The sequence below is a fragment of the Salmo salar genome, chromosome 15 (assembly GCF_965601325.2).
Source record: "Salmo salar chromosome 15, fSalSal1, whole genome shotgun sequence".
NCBI classification, from domain to species: domain Eukaryota; kingdom Metazoa; phylum Chordata; class Actinopteri; order Salmoniformes; family Salmonidae; genus Salmo; species Salmo salar.
In genome coordinates this window covers 93,980,820-94,001,828 of record NC_138305.1, presented here as the reverse complement: position 1 = coordinate 94,001,828, position 21,009 = coordinate 93,980,820, and the positions used below count along the sequence as shown (strand labels likewise).

Here is a 21,009-nt window from a genome sequence, read left to right as displayed (position 1 = left end):
TGTATGTGCGTTTCACCGGCATCAACTCTCTCTGTCCTGATTTTAAGAAGAATGGATTTCTATGAGTTGTTTCTCGTAGAAATCGAAACCCCATTTCAGCTCCACTAAGTCCATCTCACTTTCTGGTTCTCCGCTACACATCTTTGCTCTTTCAATCACGCCAGCGCTACTCTTATCAGCTCTTGAGGGAAATTCAAACGTCAGCTGTGCGGTGGTGGAGAAAAGCTTACACCTCCCTTTGATGGCACTGATACATATATCAGATTCATATTGTCTGTGTGACTTAAAGCTCCTATTTGAAAGGTTATAATGGAAAGATTAATTTTGTTAGTGGATTATTGAATGTGCACTTATTTTAGATTTCAAGATGCTTCACCACCTTCACATATTGAACATACAATATATCTCTTTAATATAACTACAGTCTCCAATCTGCTTCAGTATCACAATCTGTTTTGTTATTTCTTTCTCAGCAAATTGGAGGTGGAACCAATGTCTCACTCACTATGACTCTCAATGCCTTTATTCCAGGTATGAAGGAGAAAGTGAACAATTCACCCTCAAGCTTTCCTAGACTCTCTGCATCCGACCAGCAGTCATCCCCCACCTCTCCATCCTCAATCTCCCTGTCCACCTCCGAGCTGTCCCGCCCCTCCTCCGCCAACAACTCTGCCCCCGAGGAGCCCTCTGTCTGGGATACGTCTGCTGCCGCTGCACCCTCCAGGCTGCTGGAGCCCAACAAGGCCAGAGGGCAGCAGCCTCACCGCCATAGCCAGAGGAGAGCCAACAGCCCCAACAACAATACCCTCCCCAAGAAAAGTGATTCCATCACCTCCCACAGCGATAAGCATGCTAACCCCAAGAGATCCACCGAAGCCCAGGCTGAAACCAAAGAGCGCTCCCAGAGCCCCAGGAAGACCGACAGAGTAGACCGAGACAACAAGGCAGGGAGTGCTGAACACAAGAATGGCTTAGTGGAGGGAGACCTGAGCAGCGAGAAGAAGGCCCATGGCCAGAGAGAGGGCTGGAAGGGTCAAGAGTGCCGCTCTTTCAGCCCCAGGAAGATGACCTCAAAGAGGGATCCGGAGGCAGCAGTCTCCAGGCAGCCCTCGAAGGGCCAGGAGGGTCAGAGGCGCTCTAGGGGGCAGCATCCCAGCTCCAACCCTGCCTCTGGTAAGGGTACTCAGGGAAGAGAAAGGAGACGCAAGGAGGAGGACCCCAATCACAGACAGGAGAGGGAGACGAGAACCAGCGAGCGCCGCAGGAAGGACACAGAGGTGGAGCGAGAGCCTCATAGATCCCAGACACAGAAGGAGAAGACGGGGCCGGACTCAGAGTGCGGAACCCTGAATTGGAGAGAGAGGAGTCAGAGAGAGGGCAAACACAGAGAGACAGCGGAGGAAGAGAATCAGAGGGACACCAGGGATAGCACCAGTAGTGCTGCTTGCCAGGACTCCACATGCAACAGGAACCCCAGCAGCAAGAAGCAGGTCACCATCACCCCAGGGCCTTGGAAGGTCCCTAGCTCAGCCAAAATCCACTCTCATGTGGAGGGAAACTGATGCATCGTAGACTGACTAACCTGTCCACAACAGATACATACACAGCTTCTACAGTTCTGCTCATTTTCAGCATGATGACATTTAGAATGGACCAATGAGGATTGAGAGGATTTAGGCTGTTTTGCGTCACTGTGTTACTCCATATCATCACATTGCCTCTTATTGCATATCAGTGCATCTTTTCACAGTTTGCTTCAGCCAACCTTCCTACAGGCTGTTTTTATGTCCTGAGTTCAGTCAGTTTGTGGCTCTGCAGATGCGGTGCGTGCCTGTTGATCTGGAGGATGTGAAGTCCAGTCTGTTTTGTGCCAATCAGACTCCAACCTGCTGGGAGGAAGTTGGTCCATGTCATGTGATGTATCGTCCTTTCTGTGATGTAATACTCGTTTGTGGTTGAATGAAAGGAGATGCTTCCTCTCTGATGCTGGCTTTGATGAAGGATATTGTTGTTTGTCACTACTGTATGAAGGTTCTAAAGACAGACTCTTATCCAGGCAATCACTCAGCGTTTTGTGTTCCTGGTGGCTGGTGGGATTGATCCACTGCTATGTACCTGATGGATGTATAAAGAGATGATGGTGATTTCTCCTCAAGTCACTGGGAGATCAGGGGGGTTTGGGTTTTCAATCATTTTCTGTCCATATCTAGAAATACAGTCCAGACATGTTAACTGGGTGTGTAGACTACATGCTCTGTGCAGACTCAGAATCACTGTTGTCATCAGCTTTGCAGTGGATTTTAGATCATTACGGAAAAGCTTTATATGCATATCTATCTGAAGACCAGACACTTGTGGTTAGGTATATTGTTTACTACTACACGTGTGTTTATTGTGAAGCATATTGTAATTTATTGAAATTAAATGACAAAGAATAAGTGTATATGTATCCATACTGAGCCATTCTATATTTTGATGTTGCACCTTAATTGGGGAGAACAGGCTCATGGTAATGACTGGCGCGGAATCAGTGGAACGGTATCAAACACATAGTTTCCAGGTGTTTGATGTCATTCCATTTACTCCGTTCCGGCCGTTATTATGAGCCGTTGTAGTAAGTGTGTAGAGACATCACCACTGAAAATGTTCATTTGCTTTATTGCAGGAGAACTTTCCTATCCTCAAACTTGTAGTGTATTTGAGGTTTAAAAAGACTTCTGACACTTTCAAATTTCAGTCTTGATTTTCCCTTACGAAAAATGTATCAACCCCTACAAAAGTGAACATGAATTATAATCCACATAATAATTCACATTTCCTGTTCCTGCAGGATTATTTTCCTGCTGTAGCAAACTGGCTCAAATTAAGATCTTACATCTGTACTTCAATTATTGCTCATCACTTTTGTGTTTTAGTTTACATCACATTACATTCACGTCACTGTATCAGTAACTGTGCCCCCATGTTGGATGAGCCATGTCAGTCACGTGTGATAATTCTATCCCATATTAGTCTATGATCCATATACATTGTATTTCTATCCATTCATAGCCCGTTCACATCCTTAATCGGTAATGTTGTTTATTGTAAGCAGCCATTTTAGATCCTCTGGTAAAATGTGTATACTACATGCTGACAGGTGTGTATTTTAGACAGTGCTGTAGCTTTGACTGTACGTTATCTAATATGTGTATTATTTAGCAAGGTGTTTTCTAATCTAAATGTGGGGGTAAATTAGCTGTATTGGCAGATTGAGGTTAAAAAGTGAGACCTTTGCATTTTTATGACACCACAATTGTTCTTCCTCCAACGTGCCCATCAAAATGTGCTTTTAATATTACACCAGTCCAAGATGTTAATATTACATACATTTAAAAACTACAGTAATACCAAACATATCCTGATATATTCTGGCACACTTCAGACCAAGGTTTCCCAAACTCAGCCCTGGGTGCACGTTTAGTTTTTTGCCCTAGCACTACACAGCTGATTGAATTAGCCAACTCATCATTGAGCTTTGATTATTTGAATCAGCTGTGTAGTGCTAGGGCAAAAACCAAAATGTGCCCCAGGACAGAGTTTGGAAAACCGTGCTTTAGACCAGTGGTTCCTGAACTGTGGTGCGCGGAACTCCCTAGGGGAGCTCCCGAATGGCGCAGCAGTCTAAGGCACTGCATCTCAGTGCTAGAGGAGCCACTACAGACCCTGGTTCGATTCCAGTCTGTATCACAACCAGCCGCGATTGTGCGCCGCCCTATGGGACTCCCAATTGGCACAGTGTTGTCCGATTAAGGGTTTGGCCGGGGTAGGCCATCATTGTAAATAAGATTTTGTTCTTAACTGACTTGCCTAGTTAAATAAAGATTAAATAAAGTTAAAAAATGTAAAAAATTAAAACTCAGTACGGCTTTAAACTTACTCTTGAAAGTTGTAATAGTAGAATGCACGAGGTGCAATTTTGAAATTGGATAGTGCATCATCAGTTTCTCTTGTCATGTTAGTCATTACATACCTTAGAGAGGAATTTATAACTTGTCAGAAATGTCCAGATCAACTAGCCCATGTCAGCTACCGTTTTTTTATTAAGGTTTTTTAGCCCATAGATATTGTTGTAATATTTTTGTCACTCAAATAACATTAAACATGGCAAAATATATAGAATCGCAAGAAAATGTGTTTTAAAACTGCAAAATGTTCTTTGTACCCTATACATTTGTTTGTAGAATTGCAGGAAATAAGCTTTAAGCCTGAAAAATTCTCTCCACCAACAAGAGGGGTGTGAACAGTGCTTGTGCCCATAAAAATAGACGTGGCGTGTGAATGCGCAAGGGGGGCACGGGATGTTCCCCATTGCTGGAAGGGGGCGCTGAGTGAAAAAGTTTGTGAAACCCTGCTTTAGACTATAGTGCCCTCTTCTGGAGGAACGGAAATAATGGAACTCCATGCGACAATCCCCGAAATCTACATTTAAATTTTATACATTTTAATCCAGAGCGATTTACAGGAGCAATTAGGGTTTTGTACCTTGCTCAAGGGCTCATCGGCCAATTTTTGACCCAGTCGGCTCAGGATTCGAACCAGCAACCGTTTTGGTTTCTGGCCCAACTGTCCTAACCGCTAGGCTAGCTGCCGCCCCTAATCTGTGTCACGAATTTACAAAATGACGGAAGTTTACACAACGATAGCCTAGTATGTTTGAGGGCATCGGTATGTGGCAGCTTTGAAAATGATCTGCCAAAACCTTACATTTGGGTGTGTCAAGCTTCAAGTCTTCTCTTCCAATCAACCTTTTGAATCTTGTGATTAAATCTTAGACAAGTATAAGGATTTTGATTTTCTCTTCACCGTTATATTTAGTTTCCCTTTTACCTCCCATCATTCATGTAACGTGTCTGTATATAATAATGTGGCCTTGCATTGCTTCAACAGAAAACAGCCTTTTGTTCTTTACATTATGTGGTAGTTGTAAATGTTTATACATTGTACAGCACCTGTATAAATACCTGCCTTCATTCAGAAAATAAATCTGTAAATCGTTCCATTATTTTTTTTAAGTAATTGAGAAGAAAATAAAATAAAGTGGTGAGAGAAAATAAATCTGGTCATGGCATTCTGTTCATGCACTGACAAATAAAGTTTTACTGAATAAACGTATTCCATTGTGTGAAGCCTACAGTCATTGGTGTAAAGTGGGTTTTATCAGAGAGGAAGAGGCAAAGCAAGAGGGTTTATTCCGCCCAAAATCTGGAATTTTTTGAATGGCTTAACCCCTAACCCCTAGGTTTTGTATGGCTTAACCCCTACCTAAATGTACGTGAGAAACACTCTTTTCACCCCACTTCGATTCCGAACTAAGTTACTTTTTCGTAACAGGTTCCGAGAATTAACATAGCAGGTTAGGAGACTTATGTAAATGTTAGGAAAAGGGTTAGGGTTAGCGAAAATCACTTTGTATCGAAGCGTTTCCCATATGTATACAGAACAAAAATATAAACGCAACAATTTCAAAGATATTGCTGAGTTCAAAATCAAATCCGTTACAGTTCATATATGGAAATCAGGCAATTGAAATAAATTCATTAGGCCCTTATCTATGGATTTCAAATGACTAGGAACACAGATATGCATCTGTTGATCACAGATAACTTGTTTTTGAAAGTGGCGTGGATTATAAAACCAGTCAGTATCTGCTGTGACCACCATTTGCCTCATGCAACACGACACATCTCCTTCGCATAGAGTTGATCAGGCTGTTGAATGTTGTCCCACTTCTGTTCTATGCCTGTGCGAAATTGATGGATATTGGCGGGAACTGAAACACCTTGTTGTACACGTCGATCCAGAGCATCCAAAACATGCTCAATGGGTGACATGTCTGGTGAGTATGCAGGCCATGGAAGAACTGGGACACTTTCAGGAATTGTGTAAAGGTCCTTGCGACATGGGGGCTGTGCATTATCATGCTGAAACGAGGTGATGGCGGCGGATGAATGGCACGACAATGGGCCTCAGGATCTCGTATCTCTGTTCACGTTTTAAATAGATGGGATAGTTTGTCAGAATTGATTTTTTCGTAGCAGTTTTGGAGAATTTACTAAGCACGTTAGGAGTATTAGGTTAAGGTTTGAAAATGGTTAGGTAAATGCAAAACACGTCAGTTTGACATAAGATGTATCCCATCTAGACCAATTGTTAGGTCGAAGACACGAGTATCGTCATTATATCCACAATCTCTGGTTTCATAATTTTTATAAAATAAATTCACTCTATCAATAATTATTAGCTGGGTGGTTCAAGCCCTGAATGCTGATTGGCTGACAGCCGTGGTATATCAGATGGTATACCACGGGTATGCTAACTTTTATTTTTACTGCTCTAATTACGTTGGTAACCAGTTTATAATAGCAATAAGGCACCTCGGGGGCTGTGCGTTATTGCTTAAATATACACTATCCAGAATAGAATGTTATAGAATACATGTTTTACATTATTTTGGTTCCGTTCAATATTCAACCTGAAATGTTTAGAACTCTGGCATGTAGATTGCAAGTAGGTCCTGTATGGTGTTGTGAGATCGATTCCTGGTACCATCCATATGTAAAATGTATGCACGCATGACTGTAATAAAATCATTGGATGAAAGAGTTTGCTAAATGCCATATTGTTGTTATTATTATTATTATTATTATTGTATTATAACACCAAAGGTGCAAAGAAGGACCCACACCCGCAACGTCCTCTGTCTCTCCGAGAGTCGCTCAGTTTACCATTACGTCAGCTGTAAAAGTGAGTGCGTGCAAATACGCACGTGTTCTCTACAACACGAACTTCAACTCCCAGATAGCCATGCAACTAACTACATTACTGAGAGTGCGCATGAGCTGCCCATAGACCAGAAAGGGTGAAAAACTACAAATACAATATCCCTGAGCGCTTAAAATAACTACAAACTCCCATCGAGTTGCGCAGTATGAATTTATAGCCCTTTAAATGTACGTGCAAAATGGCTGCGCAGGTCGACTTGGTCCGTATTAAAGTAGAAAATAAGGTAAGGGACGGTCTTGATAAATTTGCCAAAGAAAAGAAGAAGAGGGAACTGTCACCGTCCGCGGATAAACGCCAGCGCTCATCCGAGGATGCAAAGAAAGTAAAGCTCCATCATCATCGGCACCACCATGACCCACAACATGTTCAACAGCAGCAGAATGGCCAACCACAACCACGCAACTCCGGTGCCGAAAAACCTACCCTACAACGACACCACCAGCAGCATCATCATCACCACCACCAGCACAACAACACCAACGATGCAAAGAAGGACTCGCACCTGCAGCCTCCGCTGCCTGCGCGGAAGGTGGTACCTGCAGCAGCCAAGTTGGACAGGAAGAAAGCACTTCCCCCGGTTCTGCCGCCTGGACTGTTCAATTTCACGCCCCTCAAAGTAGCCGAACCCAAGGCCAAAATACAGGAGAGCAAGGAAAAGCACAGGGAGAAAGAGCTCAAACTCAAACCTAAGAAGGAAAACACAGAGGCTAACGTAAAACATGGAGTAGGCCTATATAAGAAAAAGAAAGGTAGGTTATTCTTCACATTCTATTCCGTTATATTAGTATGTTACCACTCTTAATGCTTGAATCTTATGCAAAGTTACAATTAAGTCAGACAAACCTATGTTTGTTTACATACGCAAAATAATCAGTCAGATGATGCACATGCAAGTTCCATGAATGGGGTTATTTCTTATTATATAATTATTTTTTTTGTGCAAATGCCTGCCTTCTCAGACTCTATGGCAGGCCCACTGATGTTAGGCCTACTTTTATTGCAGAGAAGAAATGTAGTGTATGTAGCGAACGATGGTTCGTTTTGCAATACTCCTAGTTGTCAACCCTCTTACCATCATGGCCACCTGGCACCTAATCATCCCCAGCTTCCAATCGGCTCTCCAGGTCGTTGCTGTAACTGAGAATGTGTTCACAGTCAACTTGCCTGGTAAAATAAAAAAGTGAACCAATTGCAAATTGGGTATTGACAAATGATGTGCATGGTAATGAGCTATTGTCTTCCTGTCTCCAGAGCCCCATCATGATGAGAACAGCAAGACTCAGTCGCTGGAGGAGTACCTGTTGAGGAAGACGAAAAAGAAGCGGAGGCACCGTGAGGATGAGCGTGGTAAGACGATCCACACGTACAACAAGGAGGTCCAGACCGTGTATGGTGGTCTGACTGACCACAGTCCTTCAGCCCGCCTTGGCCCCGTGAAGGAGGGGAAACACTGCCAGTCTGGTTCAGGCGCCAACAACAACCAGCTCACTCCTAAAGAGGAACACAGCCACACCCACCTCCCCTTTCTCTCCCCCCAAGACCACTTCATCCGCTGTTCGTCTCTGCAGACAGGCACCGTCTACGGACGCTTCATCCATGAGGAGCGCCAGGCCAACGGCGGAGCATCGGTCCTGCATGCCTACGCTGATGAGCTGTCCTCTCTACGGCCGGGGGAGATGGAGCACTTTGCCCAGGAGTTCCTAGAGCTGGCCTTCACTGAGAGACCCAGAGGGGCAGCTCGCTACGCCCTGGCTGTGGTGCACAGGGCTGCTGCCTACCTACCTGACTTCCTGGACTACTTTGCCTTCAACTTCCCCTCCACACCGGTCAAGATGGAGATCCTGGGGAAGAAGGATATAGAGACCACTACTATCGCTAACTTCCACTCTCAGGTATAGCAAAACAACGTTATGGAACTGGCCTGTCACTGTCCTTCTGATGTTGCCTGTGTGGGATTTCATATTAGGTTTTGTGTTAGCCTTACATTTAATATTAAGACTGGGAATTGCCAGGGACCTCACAATACAATATTATCACAATACTTACACTGGCATACCATATACCCCCGCAAGGCGGGGCCCCATAAGCTCTGAGGGCCCATGCGCCTGTCATCGATGTCTATTTTAAAACATTTTAATAAATAATTTTGACAGTAACCCTCTAAAAAGTAATTTGTAGACCTTTTTAATTTATATATGTTCTAGGAAGCTAAGTGTTTGTTTCTTGGGCTTCAGGACAGTGACAAAAAAATAAAGTGATTGAAAGTATGAGGAGATATCAGTGAACAAATGCCGTCTGTGGTCAAGGCTGCGACGGCGCCAGTGCAATGAGTGGAGCTTACTCAGGTGTTCAAATGCTCATATCAGACCTAGAGCCTAATGCTTCTTCGGTAGTTCTTTATGAGTTATAGTTTAGAAAACAATCTCTCCGTGGAAGCGACAGTTACAGGGATGGTAAAAGCAGCTTGATTTCCGTAGCAACCTCAGGGAAACTGGACAGAAGGGAGTTGTGGTTCAAATACAGCAGTTCTGTAATATCTTTAATTGAGCCTCTCATTTTCCTTAATTGCCAGCCTCAACACATTACAGAAAAATATGAGCTGAGGACAGGTCGTCTGGATACTGGACAGCAAATAAATTGACAGATGCAACAACAATTCCCGAGGGTTTGAACAAAAATACCTGTTTGATTTCGTTCAAATCAAATTTTATTGGTCACATACACATATTTAACAGATGTTATTGCGGGTGTAGTGAAATGCTTGTGTTCGTAGCTCCAACAGTGCAGTAATATCTAATATCTAACAATGGTCCCGTGTGGCTCAGTTGGTAGAGCATGGTGTTTGCAATGCCAGAGTTGTGGGTTTGATTCCCACGGGGGACCAGTACGGAAAAAATAAAAAATAATGTATGAAATGTATGCATTCACTACTGTAAGTCGCTCTGGATAAGAGTGTCTGCTAAATGACTAAAATGTAAATGTGAATACACAACAAGATGCACAAATCTAAAAGTACATGAATGGAATTAAGAAGTGTGTGTGTGTGTGTGTGTGTGTGTGTGGGTGTGTGTGTGTGTGTGTGTGTGTGTGTGTGTGTGTGTGTGTGTGTGTGTGTGTGTGTGTGTGTGTGTGTGTGTGTGTGTGTGTGTGTACAGTTTGTTGATATACTAAATATTCTGTAGAATGGGCTCCCGAGTGGCGCAGCGGTCCCAGTGCTTGAGGCGTCACTATATGTGATTGGGAGTCCCATAGGGCGTTGCACAATTGGCCCAGCATCATCTGGGTTTAGCTGGTGTCGGCAGTCATGTAAATAAGAATTTGTTCTTAACTGACTTGCCTAGTTAAATAAAGGTTAAATGTATAATATTTAAGAATACGTAGGATAGAATACTATATATACAGCAATAGTTGAATAGGATGTCCTTGATTAGAATACAGTATATAAATATGAAATGAGTAAAACCCCATGTAAAGGTAGAGTAACAGGGTGGTAGTCGGCTAGTGACAATGGCTAAGTTCAGGGCAGGGTATTGGGTGGAGGCCGGCTAGTGATGGCTGTCTAACACTCTGATGGCCTTGAGACAGAAGCTGTTTTTCAGTTCTCGGTCCCAGCTTTGATGCACCTGTACTGACCTCACCTTCTGGATGATAGCGGGATAAATAGGCCGTGGCTCGGGTGGTTGATGTCCTTGATCTTTTTGGCCTTCCTGTGACATCGGGTGCTGTAGATGTCCTGGAGGGCAGGCAGTGGACCTGTGTGGGGCCCTTGTGTTGAGGATAAGCGTAGCGGAAGTATTGTTTCCTACCTTCACCACCTTGGGGCAGTCCATCAGGCAGTCCAGGACCCAGTTGCATAGGGCAAAGTTCAGACCCTGAGCTTAATGATGAGCTTGGAGGACACTATGGTGTTGAATGCTGAGCTGTAGTCAATGGAAAGCATTCTTAGATAGGTATTCCTCTTGTCCAGATGGGATAGGGCAGAGTACAGTGCGACGGCGATTTCATCGTCCGTGGATCTATTGGAGCGGTATGCAAATTGAAGTGGGTCTAGGGTGTCAGGTAAGGTGAAGGTGATATGATCCTTAACTAGCCTCTCAAAGCACTTCATGATGACAGAAGTGTGTTACGGGGCGATAGTCATTTAGTTAAGTTACCTTGTCTTTCTTGGATACACGAACAATGGTGGGCATCTTGAAGCAAGTGGGGACAGCAGACTGGGATAGGGAGAGATTGGATATGTACGTAAACACTCCAGCTGGCTAGGGATGCCCTCTGGGCCTTCAGCCCTGCAAAGGTTAACGCTCAAGTCGTACTCACGTCGGCCACGGGGAATGAGAGCCCACAGACCTCGGGAACGGCCCGCGTCTGTTATCCTGTGTTATCCTCAAAGCGGGCGAAGAAGGTATTTAGCTTGTCCGGGAGCAAGTCATCGGTGTCTGCGACGTGGCTCGTTCTCCCTCTGTAATCCGTGATTGTCTGGAGTCCCTGCCACATACGTCTTGTGTCTAAGCCGCTTAATTGCGACTCCATTTTGTCTCTGTACTGATGTTTTTCCTGTTTGATTACCTTACGGAGGTCATAACTGGACTGTTTGTATTCAACCATCTCTCCCAGTCACCTTGCCGTGGTTAAATCCGGTGGTTCGTGCTTTAAATATTGCGCGAATGCTGCCATCTATCCACAGTTTTTGGTTTGGGTATGTTTTTATGGTCACAGTGGGAAAAACATCCCATACAGTGCATTCGGAATAAATCAGACCCATTGACTTTTTCCACATTTTGTTAAGTTACAGCTTTATTCTAAAATCAATTAAAACAATTATAATTTAATCCTCATCAGTCTACACACTACTCCATAATGAGAAAGCAAAAACAGGTTTTTAGAAATGTTTGCTAATTTATTACAATTAAGAAACAGATACCTTATTTACATACAGTTGAAGTCGGAAGTTTACATACACTTAGGTTGGAGTCATTAAAACTCATTTTTCAACCACTCCACACATTTCTTGTTAACAAACTATAGTTTTGGCATGTCGGTTAGGACATCTACTTTGTGCATGACAAAAGTCATTTTTCCAACAATTGTTTACAGGCAGATTATTTCACTTATAATTCACTGTATCACAATTCCAGTGGGTCAGACGTTTGCATACACTAAGTTGACTGTGCCTTTAAACAGCTTGGAAAATTCCAGAAAAGGATGTCATGGCTTTAGAAGCTTCTGATAGGCTAATTGACATCATTTGAGTCAATTGGAGGTGTACCTGTGGATGTATTTCAAGGCCTACCTTCAAACTCAGTGCCTCTTTGCTTGACATCATGGGAAAATTAAAATTCAAATAAATCAGCCAAGACCTCAGAAGAAAAACAATTGTAGACCTCCACAAGTCTGGTTCATCCTCGAGCAATTTCCAAACGCCTGAAGGTACCACGTTCATCTGTACAAACAATAGTACGCAAGTATAAACACCATGGGACCATGCTGCCGTCATACCGCTCAGGAAGGAGCGGCCTTCTGTCTCCTAGAGATGAATGTACTTTGGTGCAAAAAGTGCAAATCAATCCCAGAACAACAGCAAAGGACCTTGTGAAGATGCTTGAGGGAACATGTACAAAAGTATCTATATCCACAGTAAAACGAGTCCTATATTGACATAACCTGAAAGGCTACTCAGCAAGGAAGAAGCCACTGCTCCAAAACCGCCATAAAAAAGCCAGATTACAGTTTGCAACTGCACATGGGGACAAAGATCGTACTTTTTGGAGAAATGTCCTCTGGTCTGATGAAACAAAAATAGAACTGTTTGGCCATAATGACCATCGTTATGTTTGGAGGAAAAGGGGGGGGGGGGGGCTTGCAAGCCGAAGAACACCATCCCAATCGTGAAGCACAGGGGTGGCAGCATCATGTTGTGGGGGTGCTTTGCTGCAGGAGGGACTGGTGCACTTCACAAAATAGCTGGCATCATGAGGGCGGGAAATTATGTGGATATATTGAAGCAACATCAAGACATCAGTCAGGAAGTTAAAGCTTGGTCGCAAATGGGTCTTCCAAATGGACAATAACCCCAAGCATACTTCCAAAGTTGTGGCAAAATGGCTTAAGGACAACAAAGTCAAAGTATTGGAGTGGCCATCACAAAGCCCTGACCTCAATCCTATAGAAAATTTGTGGGCAGAACTGAAAAGCGTGTGCGAGCAAGGAGGCCTTCAAACCTGACTCAGTTACAACAGCTCTGCCAGAAGGAATGGGCCAAAATTCACCCAACTTATGTTACCCTTCCCCCGATCTGCGCCTCAACACAATCCTGTCTCGGGGCTCTAAGGACAATTCCTTCGACCTCATGGCTTGGTTTTTGCTCTGACATGCACTGTCAACTGTGGGACCTGATATAGACAGGCCTTTCCAAATCATTTCCAATCAATTGAATTTACCACAGTTGGACGCCAATCAAGTTGTAGAAACATCTAGTTTTTTATTTTTAATACATTTGCAAAAATGTAAAATAAACAGTTTTCGCCTTGACATTATGGGGTGTTTAGATTAATGAGGAAAAAATGTATTGGATCCATTTTAGAATAAGGCTGTAACTTAAAAGTGAAGGGGTCTGAATACTTTCCAAATGCACTGTATTTCTGCTTCAGAAGGACAAGAGAGAGCCAAGAAATTAATTTTGATCAGTCATGGAAATAAAAGTGCTGAAAATAAATTGTTTCAAAAGATGGAGAACAAGCTATGAAGGAAAAAATCTGGAGTTTTGGTGTAAGTACAGCCGAGTTGCACCAAAATAATATGGCCATAATGTCAAAAATAATATCTCTATATGTAACTGTATTGATGTTTTCCCCCGCCACTTAAATATGCTGGCAGTGGTCACCAACCCTGGTCCTGGAGAGTTACAGGCTGTGGAGGGTTTTGTGCCATCCCATCGTCAAGACCTCAACCAGCCTGATAAAGTTATTGACTGTGAATCAGGTGTTATAGCTGTGTACCCACCAGTACTTATCTTAGACAAAGTTATGAACGAGCTCAACAGTCAGTCTGTTAGCCATCCAATAGTTATTGCATTCCAAAGTACACCAATGTTAAGTCTATAGCTGAACTCCTGCCAAGTTTTCCCTGTTGCTCTGCTCCCTAGAGGCCTAGTAGAGTGGCTCTAGACTTGTTCCATTACGTTTTACTGTTGTGTTTGACCAGACCAATGGATTCTCATAGGGCTGATTGTACCACACACATGGTTTATACAGTGCTCTGTGCAGTTAACACAGACAATTAGCCAATTAGTTTAATGCAGCCTTTCCACTGCAATATCCAAGTGCTACTAATGGGTTCAGGGGAGGAAAATAAATGCAGGGCACTGCTTGATTATGTTGCACTAACTAACTAGGGTTAGCTAAATGTTGGAAAGCCTTGGACGGCTCCATGCTCACCAAACCATCCACCTGGGTCAGTTTTAGTCCAATATCCTAATGATATATTAAAGCCTGAAGCCAATGCACATTGGCATTGCATTAATTTCAGATTGAGCCAAATCAACATTACCTCTCCACCTGTGTGCTGACTGTAGGTGGGTCGGACCAGGCTGGCCCCATGAAACGGATCAGTCTGGTCTGACCTCTGACCTCTCTCCCTGTCCTGTAGGTGGGCCGGACCTACTGCTCGGGGACGTACCGGGCCGGTCCCATGAGACAGATCAGTCTGGTGGGAGCCATGGCAGAGGAGGTGGGGGACTACTTCCCAGAGTTCCTGGACATGCTGGAGGAGTCCCCCTTTCTGAAGGTCAGAGGATGAGAGAATGGATGTTGGTGCTTGGAATTTATCAAATGATTAATACAAAACGACCTTCTTTATATTCATTCTTACTTGCCTCCTGGCCATAGTTTTGGAACTGAAATGTAGGTCTATGGTTTATGTGTAGGCCTATAGCTATGGTTAACTGACTGAAGTCAGGCAAATGTAGTTATTGCTGATCATTTCTGTCTCAATGTAGGCCTTCGATTTTTTTTTATTAATCATTGTATACGCAGAGTATGATTGTCCCTGAAACTCTGTCTGTCTGTCCAGATGACCCTACCTTGGGGCAGTCTCTCCAGCCTGAAGCTGGACTGTCGTTCCCAGAGTGATGATGGGCCCATCATGTGGGTCCGGCCGGGTGAGCAGATGGTGCCAACCGCTGACATGCCCAAGTCACCCTTCAAACGACGCAGGTAGCCTAAACATCCCAGGACTTTTATCATAGTAACACAGTAATAATATAGTAATAACATAGGTCACATATAGTAATACTAACACATAATAAGCCTCCTTATAGGAGGAACATTTATTAGTTTGTGACAGTGTAGCTCTACTCCCTCTCCTTGCTTCCCATTCCTCCTTTCCTTTTCCCATTCCTCCTTTCCTTTTCCCATTCCTCCTTTCCTTTTCCCGTTCCTCCTTTCCTTTTCCCACTCCTCCTTTCCCTTTTCCCATTCCTCCTTTCCTTTTCCACCTGTCTCCCTCCATCCCTTTCCCACTCCTCCTCTCTGTCCTCACCGTCTCCCTCCATCCCTTTTCCCACTCCTCCTCTCTGTCCTCACCGTCTCCCTCCATCCCTTTTCCCACTCCTCCTCTCTGTCCTCACTGTCTCCCTCCATCCCTTTTCCCACTCCTCCTCTCTGTCCTCACCGTCTCCCTCCATCCCTTTCCCACTCCTCCTCTCTGTCCTCACCGTCTCCCTCCATCCCTTTTCCCACTCCTCCTCTCTGTCCTCACCGTCTCCCTCCATCCCTTTTCCCACTCCTCCTCTCTGTCCTCACCGTCTCCCTCCATCCCTTTTCCCACTCCTCCTCTCTGTCCTCACTGTCTCCCTCCATCCCTTTTCCCACTCCTCCTCTCTGTCCTCACCGTCTCCCTCCATCCCTTTTCCCACTCCTCCTCTCTGTCCTCACTGTCTCCCTCCATCCCTTTTCCCACTCCTCCTCTCTGTCCTCACTGTCTCCCTCCATCCCTTTTCCCACTCCTCCTCTCTGTCCTCACTGTCTCCCTCCATCCCTTTTCCCACTCCTCCTCTCTGTCCTCACCGTCTCCCTCCATCCCCTTTCCCACTCCTCCTCTCTGTCCTCACTGTCTCCCTCCATCCCTTTTCCCACTCCTCCTCTCTGTCCTCACCGTCTCCCTCCATCCCTTTTCCCACTCCTCCTCTCTGTCCTCACCGTCTCCCTCCATCCCCTTTCCCACTCCTCCTCTCTGTCCTCACTGTCTCCCTCCATCTCTTTCCCACTCCTCCTCTCTTCTCCTTCTCTGCTGGTGGTTGACTGTAGTATGTGCTCTCCCTTTCCTCTCTATAGGTCCATGAATGAGATTAAGAACCTTCACTACCTGCCCAGGACCAGTGAGCCCAGAGAGGTGCTGTTTGAGGACCGAACCAGGGCTCATGCTGACCATGTGGGCCAGAGCTTCGACTGGCAGAGTACGGCAGCAGTGGGCGTGCTGAAGGCTGTGCAGTTTGGGGAATGGTGAGTTTTTACTGGAAGTAGGGCAGTTTGGGGAATGGTGAGTTTTTACTGGAAGTAGGGCAGTTTGGGGAATGGTGAGTTTTTACTGGAGGTAGGGCAGTTTGGGGAATGGTGAGTTTTTACTAGAAGTAGGGCAGTTTGGGGAATGGTGAGTTTTTACTGGAAGTAGGGCAGTTTGGGGAATGGTGAGTTTTTACTGGAAGTAGGGCAGTTTGGGGAATGGTGAGTTTTTACTAGAAGTGGGGCAGTTTGGGGAATGGTGAGTTTTTACTAGAAGTAGGGCAGTTTGGGGAATGGTGAGTTTTTACTAGAAGTAGGGCAGTTTGGGGAATGGTGAGTTTTTACTGGAAGTAGGGCAGTTTGGGGAATGGTGAGTTTTTACTGGAAGTAGGGCAGTTTGGGGAATGGTGAGTTTTTACTGGAGGTAGGGCAGTTTGGGGAATGGTGAGTTTTTACTAGAAGTAGGGCAGTTTGGGGAATGGTGAGTTTTTACTGGAAGTAGGGCAGTTTGGGGAATGGTGAGTTTTTACTAGAAGTAGGGGCAGTTTGGAGAATGGTGAGTTTTTACTGGAAGTAGGGCAGTTTGGGGAATGGTGAGTTTTTACTAGAGGTAGGGCAGTTTGGAGAATGGTGAGTTTTTACTGGAGGTAGGGCAGTTTGGAGAATGGTGAGTTTTTACTGGAAGCAGGGCAGTTTGGGGAATGGTGAGTTTTTACTGGAAGTAGGGCAGTTTGGGGAATGGTGAGTTTTTACTAGAAGTAGGGCAGTTTGGGGAATGGTGAGTTTTTACTGGAAGTAGGGCAGTTTGGGGAATGGTGAGTTTTTACTGGAAGTAGGGCAGTTTGGGGAATGGTGAGTTTTTACTGGAAGTAGGGCAGTTTGGGGAATGGTGAGTTTTTACTGGAGGTAGGGCAGTTTGGAGAATGGTGAGTGTTTGGGAAGTGTTTGGTATTCATGCAGGTCTGCTTGGCTCTCAGCTGCAATGCAGTATGACTATGCTGGTGAAATAATTCCAGTTTGGGATGCTTCATCCAGTGTTTCTGTTGTCATCACAGATTCCTGTTATTTGTTAAACTAATTTGACTCTTCACCCTTGATTCCACATTGTATCAACATTTGTGTAGATGTGAACTAACTGTCTTTGATCTACAGGAGTGCGCGTCCGAGGATAACCAAAGATGTGGTGTGTTTCCACGCAGAAGACTTTAACGATGTGGTCCAGAGACTGCAGCTGGATCTTTACGAGCCCCCTGTGTCTCAGGTAGGAACTGAGCTCTTATTGAACCTTGAATCGGTTAAGGTGATGCATGAATCTCCTCTATATGGGATCATAGCAGATCAGATGTCCGACAGGCTTAGTCATAAAAGGATCAGACACGAGGGGGAAAGCCTTGGCGTGGATGACATAATATGCCATTTAGTGAGTCAGTTTAAAGCTTTAATTTGCAGAACCAGAGTCTTTATTCTGGTCCCAGAGAATGACCAATTCTGCATGATCTTCTCTGGAGTTTTGTGGAATTGAGTTCAGTGTTGGTGAAGATACCAGGCAGGCGTGACAGGACAGACTGACTGCTGATGTGTGGGAATGGATCCGGTAGGCCTACCTCTAATCCTCATCTCTCTCTGCAGTGTGTCCAGTGGGTAGACGATGCCAAGCTGAACCAGCTGAGGCGGGAGGGTATCCGCTATGTCCGTGCGCAGCTGTGTGACGACGACATCTACTTCATCCCCCGTAACGTCATTCACCAGTTCAAAACTGTGTCGGCAGTCTGCAGCCTGGCCTGGCACATCCGCCTCAGACAGTACCATGACGAGAAGGACTGCGGAGAACACACCCTACACAAGCCCAACGACCAGAGCACAACATCGGGTCAATTCTTCTCATCCTCCCCTTCCCCGGCCCAGCAAGATGCCAAAGGGCCCCACTGTGCCGGTCTGCAGGCACAGAGAGACACGACCCAGGGAGCAGTGGCCAAGACTGAGAAACCAGTGTTTCAGAGGCCTACTACTCCACCTAGAGAGCCCCGGCCAGCCCGTCCTCAGTCTGCCAAGTCTGCACACCTGCCCCCTCCCTTCCTGGGCATCAGCCCCTTGCCACAGCCCCTCGCTCCCTCTGGTTCTGGTTCTAACCCCTCCACCGTCGAGCCGAGGCTTCCACAGCCCCTGGTCTGGCCTCCCCCTGGTCTAAACTACAACTCCCCGCGACCCCACCATGATGTACAGCGTCACTGCCCCACTGACTTCTTCAAATGACCTTCCCTCTTTTAGCTACGTTTACTACCTTCTAAGGGAGAGCAGCTTATTTAAAGGAATGTGACTGTGTGCGCTTATGACACTTTCTGAAAATGTTATTCTTGAACTTTTTGAACTTCTCTTTAAATTATTCAGATAAAGTATTATTTTTATTTGTAAATTCAGTATGAGACAAGCTTAGAAATGTTTTTTTTTCTTAGCCAAAGTGTGAAATGTACATTTAGGAACATTTGTCAGAAAAAGTGTCTGTGTTTATTTGTTAGTACCTGAAACTGAGGTCCCTCTGGGGAGTTTCCTAACTTGCTTCGAGAGTTACCAAGGCAACTCGCTTTGCCAGTCGAGAGAGACTACCAAGGTGTACAGTATATCATGTACATTGCCTAATTGGTTTTTAGATAAAAGTGCCTGCCACCCGAAGAACAGCAATCAGTCTCAGATACATATATATTTTTTTCATTCTTAGAGTAGCCTTCTTGAGACTTTCTGTGATGGTGAATGTAAAAGGGTAAAAAAAATAAAATCATCTGTTGAAATTCACATTTAAGATATTTTCCTAAGTTGTTAAACTTATTTTTGTCTGTGCTTCACAAATGCAGAGTTGGCCTGTGTTTTTATATGGATTGTGGATTAATATATTTTTTAGATGTGTACTGTAATAAAAAAATTATACTGTTAACAATGAATGCATGTCCTGGTGTTTGACACTGACGTTGATACAGTACAATAGTTTATGTCCAAAATATTGTCCAACTTTCAGCCATTTCTATCTATGTTTGAATGTTTTACTACTGTCCTTTTCTACTGTCCCTTTCCTTTACTACTGTCCCTTTCCTTTACTACTGTCCCTTTCCTTTACTACTGTCCCTTTCCTTTACTACTGTCCCTTTCCTTTACTACTGTCCCTTTCCTTTACTACTGTCCCTTTCCTTTACTACTGTCCCTTTCCTTTACTACTGTCCCTTTCCTTTACTACTGTCCCTTTCCTTTACTACTGTCCCTTTCCTTTACTACTGTCCCTTTCCTTTACTACTGTCCCTTTCCTTTACTACTGTCCCTTTCCTTTACTACTGTCCCTTTCCTTTACTACTGTCCCTTTCCTTTACTACTGTCCCTTTCCTTTACTACTGTCCCACTTTTACACTGCTTCTGATGTTTTATTTATTTGTTCAGCATTTAGTTAAACTAGGTAGCCTAGCGGTTGGACCAGTAGCCGAAAGGTTGCTGGTTCGAATCCCCGAGCTGACTGTGAAAAATCTATGTCAATGGGCCCTTGTGGAAGACACCTAACCCTACTTCGTCCTGTAAATCGCTCTGGATAAGAGCATCTGCTAAATGACTAAAATGTAAAACAAATGGCCATATGTTCTGAAGTAAGTCTATTACTTTAGGCTGTCCATTATAATGGGTTTTAAGAGGTTAAACCTGTGTGAGGTGAGGGCAGTTTGGGTCTGTGATGGTGAGGGCAGTTTGGGTCTGTGATGGTGCACATGGCAAGAATGGTTCTGGTCACCAATCACTTTTGTGAAATGTTTTCCTGAAAAAACACCCACGCATTTTAAAATGCAATATATTATCTGTTATGTTGAATTATGTGAATGCTGTCAGTGTACTTTGTCATACATGTTTTCTCTCAGTGTTTTGGTGAAAATGTCACACCCGTCTATGGGGGATTGTACTGTAATAGGTTAAATCTGAGTTCAATGTAGTGACCACTATTGTAAGTGTTCTTGTTTTTGCACTTGTCTGTCTGGTGGTAACTATGCTGAGAAAGAAGTCTATGTAAGGGTGACCTGGTTGTTCCTGAGCCTCGGAAGCCCAGGTCGGGTGACGGAGACAGGATATGGAAGGCTGGCCACTCGACTAGTTGTTCCTTAAAAGTCTGTCAGTACAACTGATGCATTTCCCTAGGATGCAGATTAGGATTTAGCTAGCATTTTAGTTCCTTGACAATTCTGCCCATTTGAAACTGATTTGTTTGTAGGCCTATAAGCCTATAATAACACAGACTATAAATTGCTTCCTTACGCTTCATGATTTCCAGATCTGGAATCTGTAGACTAGAAGGTATAGAATCAGGTTGGTTAAATAAGTCATAAGAACAGTATGAAGATAGAATTACCCTTTGGAATGAACATTGGTCATTTAAAACAATGCCTTTCATGTCTTTTAAGTGTTTCTCAAACATGCAGTTTTTCTGAAAAGTCGAATGGCTAGTTATTGTGATTTGTTAAACAGATGGTTGTCATAGGTACTGAAATAAATTGGCAGCTAGCTCCTGTTTCTTCTAACGTCTGTCAAATTCTATTGTGTAGTCTGCCTGATGACCAAGGCCTGCTATGTGTACTTTTAATACGAAGAATTCTTGTTGTTGATGTTTGTATTTTAATTAATTATATCCATATTATTATTTTTTTATAGAAAACGTTTTTGGGTA

The 21,009-nt window shown here is 44.2% G+C and overlaps 2 protein-coding genes across 3 annotated transcripts in view; both read left to right on the top strand.

Moving 5' to 3' along the window:
• The window catches only part of LOC106572548 (membrane-associated guanylate kinase, WW and PDZ domain-containing protein 3), a 314,345-nt gene extending 309,191 nt beyond the window's left edge, over positions 1 to 5,154 (top strand). Inside the window, exon 23 of one of the 2 annotated variants that reach the window (XM_014146803.3) lies at positions 532 to 5,154. In XM_014146803.3, the coding sequence (XP_014002278.3) occupies positions 532 to 1,562 (1,031 nt within the window). In that variant the 3' untranslated portion in view covers positions 1,563 to 5,154. The remainder of the gene's footprint in view (positions 1 to 531) is intronic. The other variant, XM_014146804.3, reaches the window with a different exon arrangement.
• A 1,753-nt stretch (positions 5,155 to 6,907) lies between these two features.
• Positions 6,908 to 20,863, top strand: rsbn1 (round spermatid basic protein 1). Its single transcript, XM_014146801.3, has 7 exons — positions 6,908 to 7,574; positions 8,077 to 8,717; positions 14,470 to 14,607; positions 14,893 to 15,035; positions 16,155 to 16,322; positions 17,475 to 17,583; positions 17,952 to 20,863. The coding sequence occupies exons 1-7, from the start codon at positions 7,004 to 7,006 to the stop codon at positions 18,573 to 18,575; spliced, it is 2,394 nt and encodes a 797-aa protein (XP_014002276.2). The 5' UTR covers positions 6,908 to 7,003; the 3' UTR covers positions 18,576 to 20,863.
• The last annotated feature ends 146 nt before the right edge of the window (positions 20,864 to 21,009 follow it).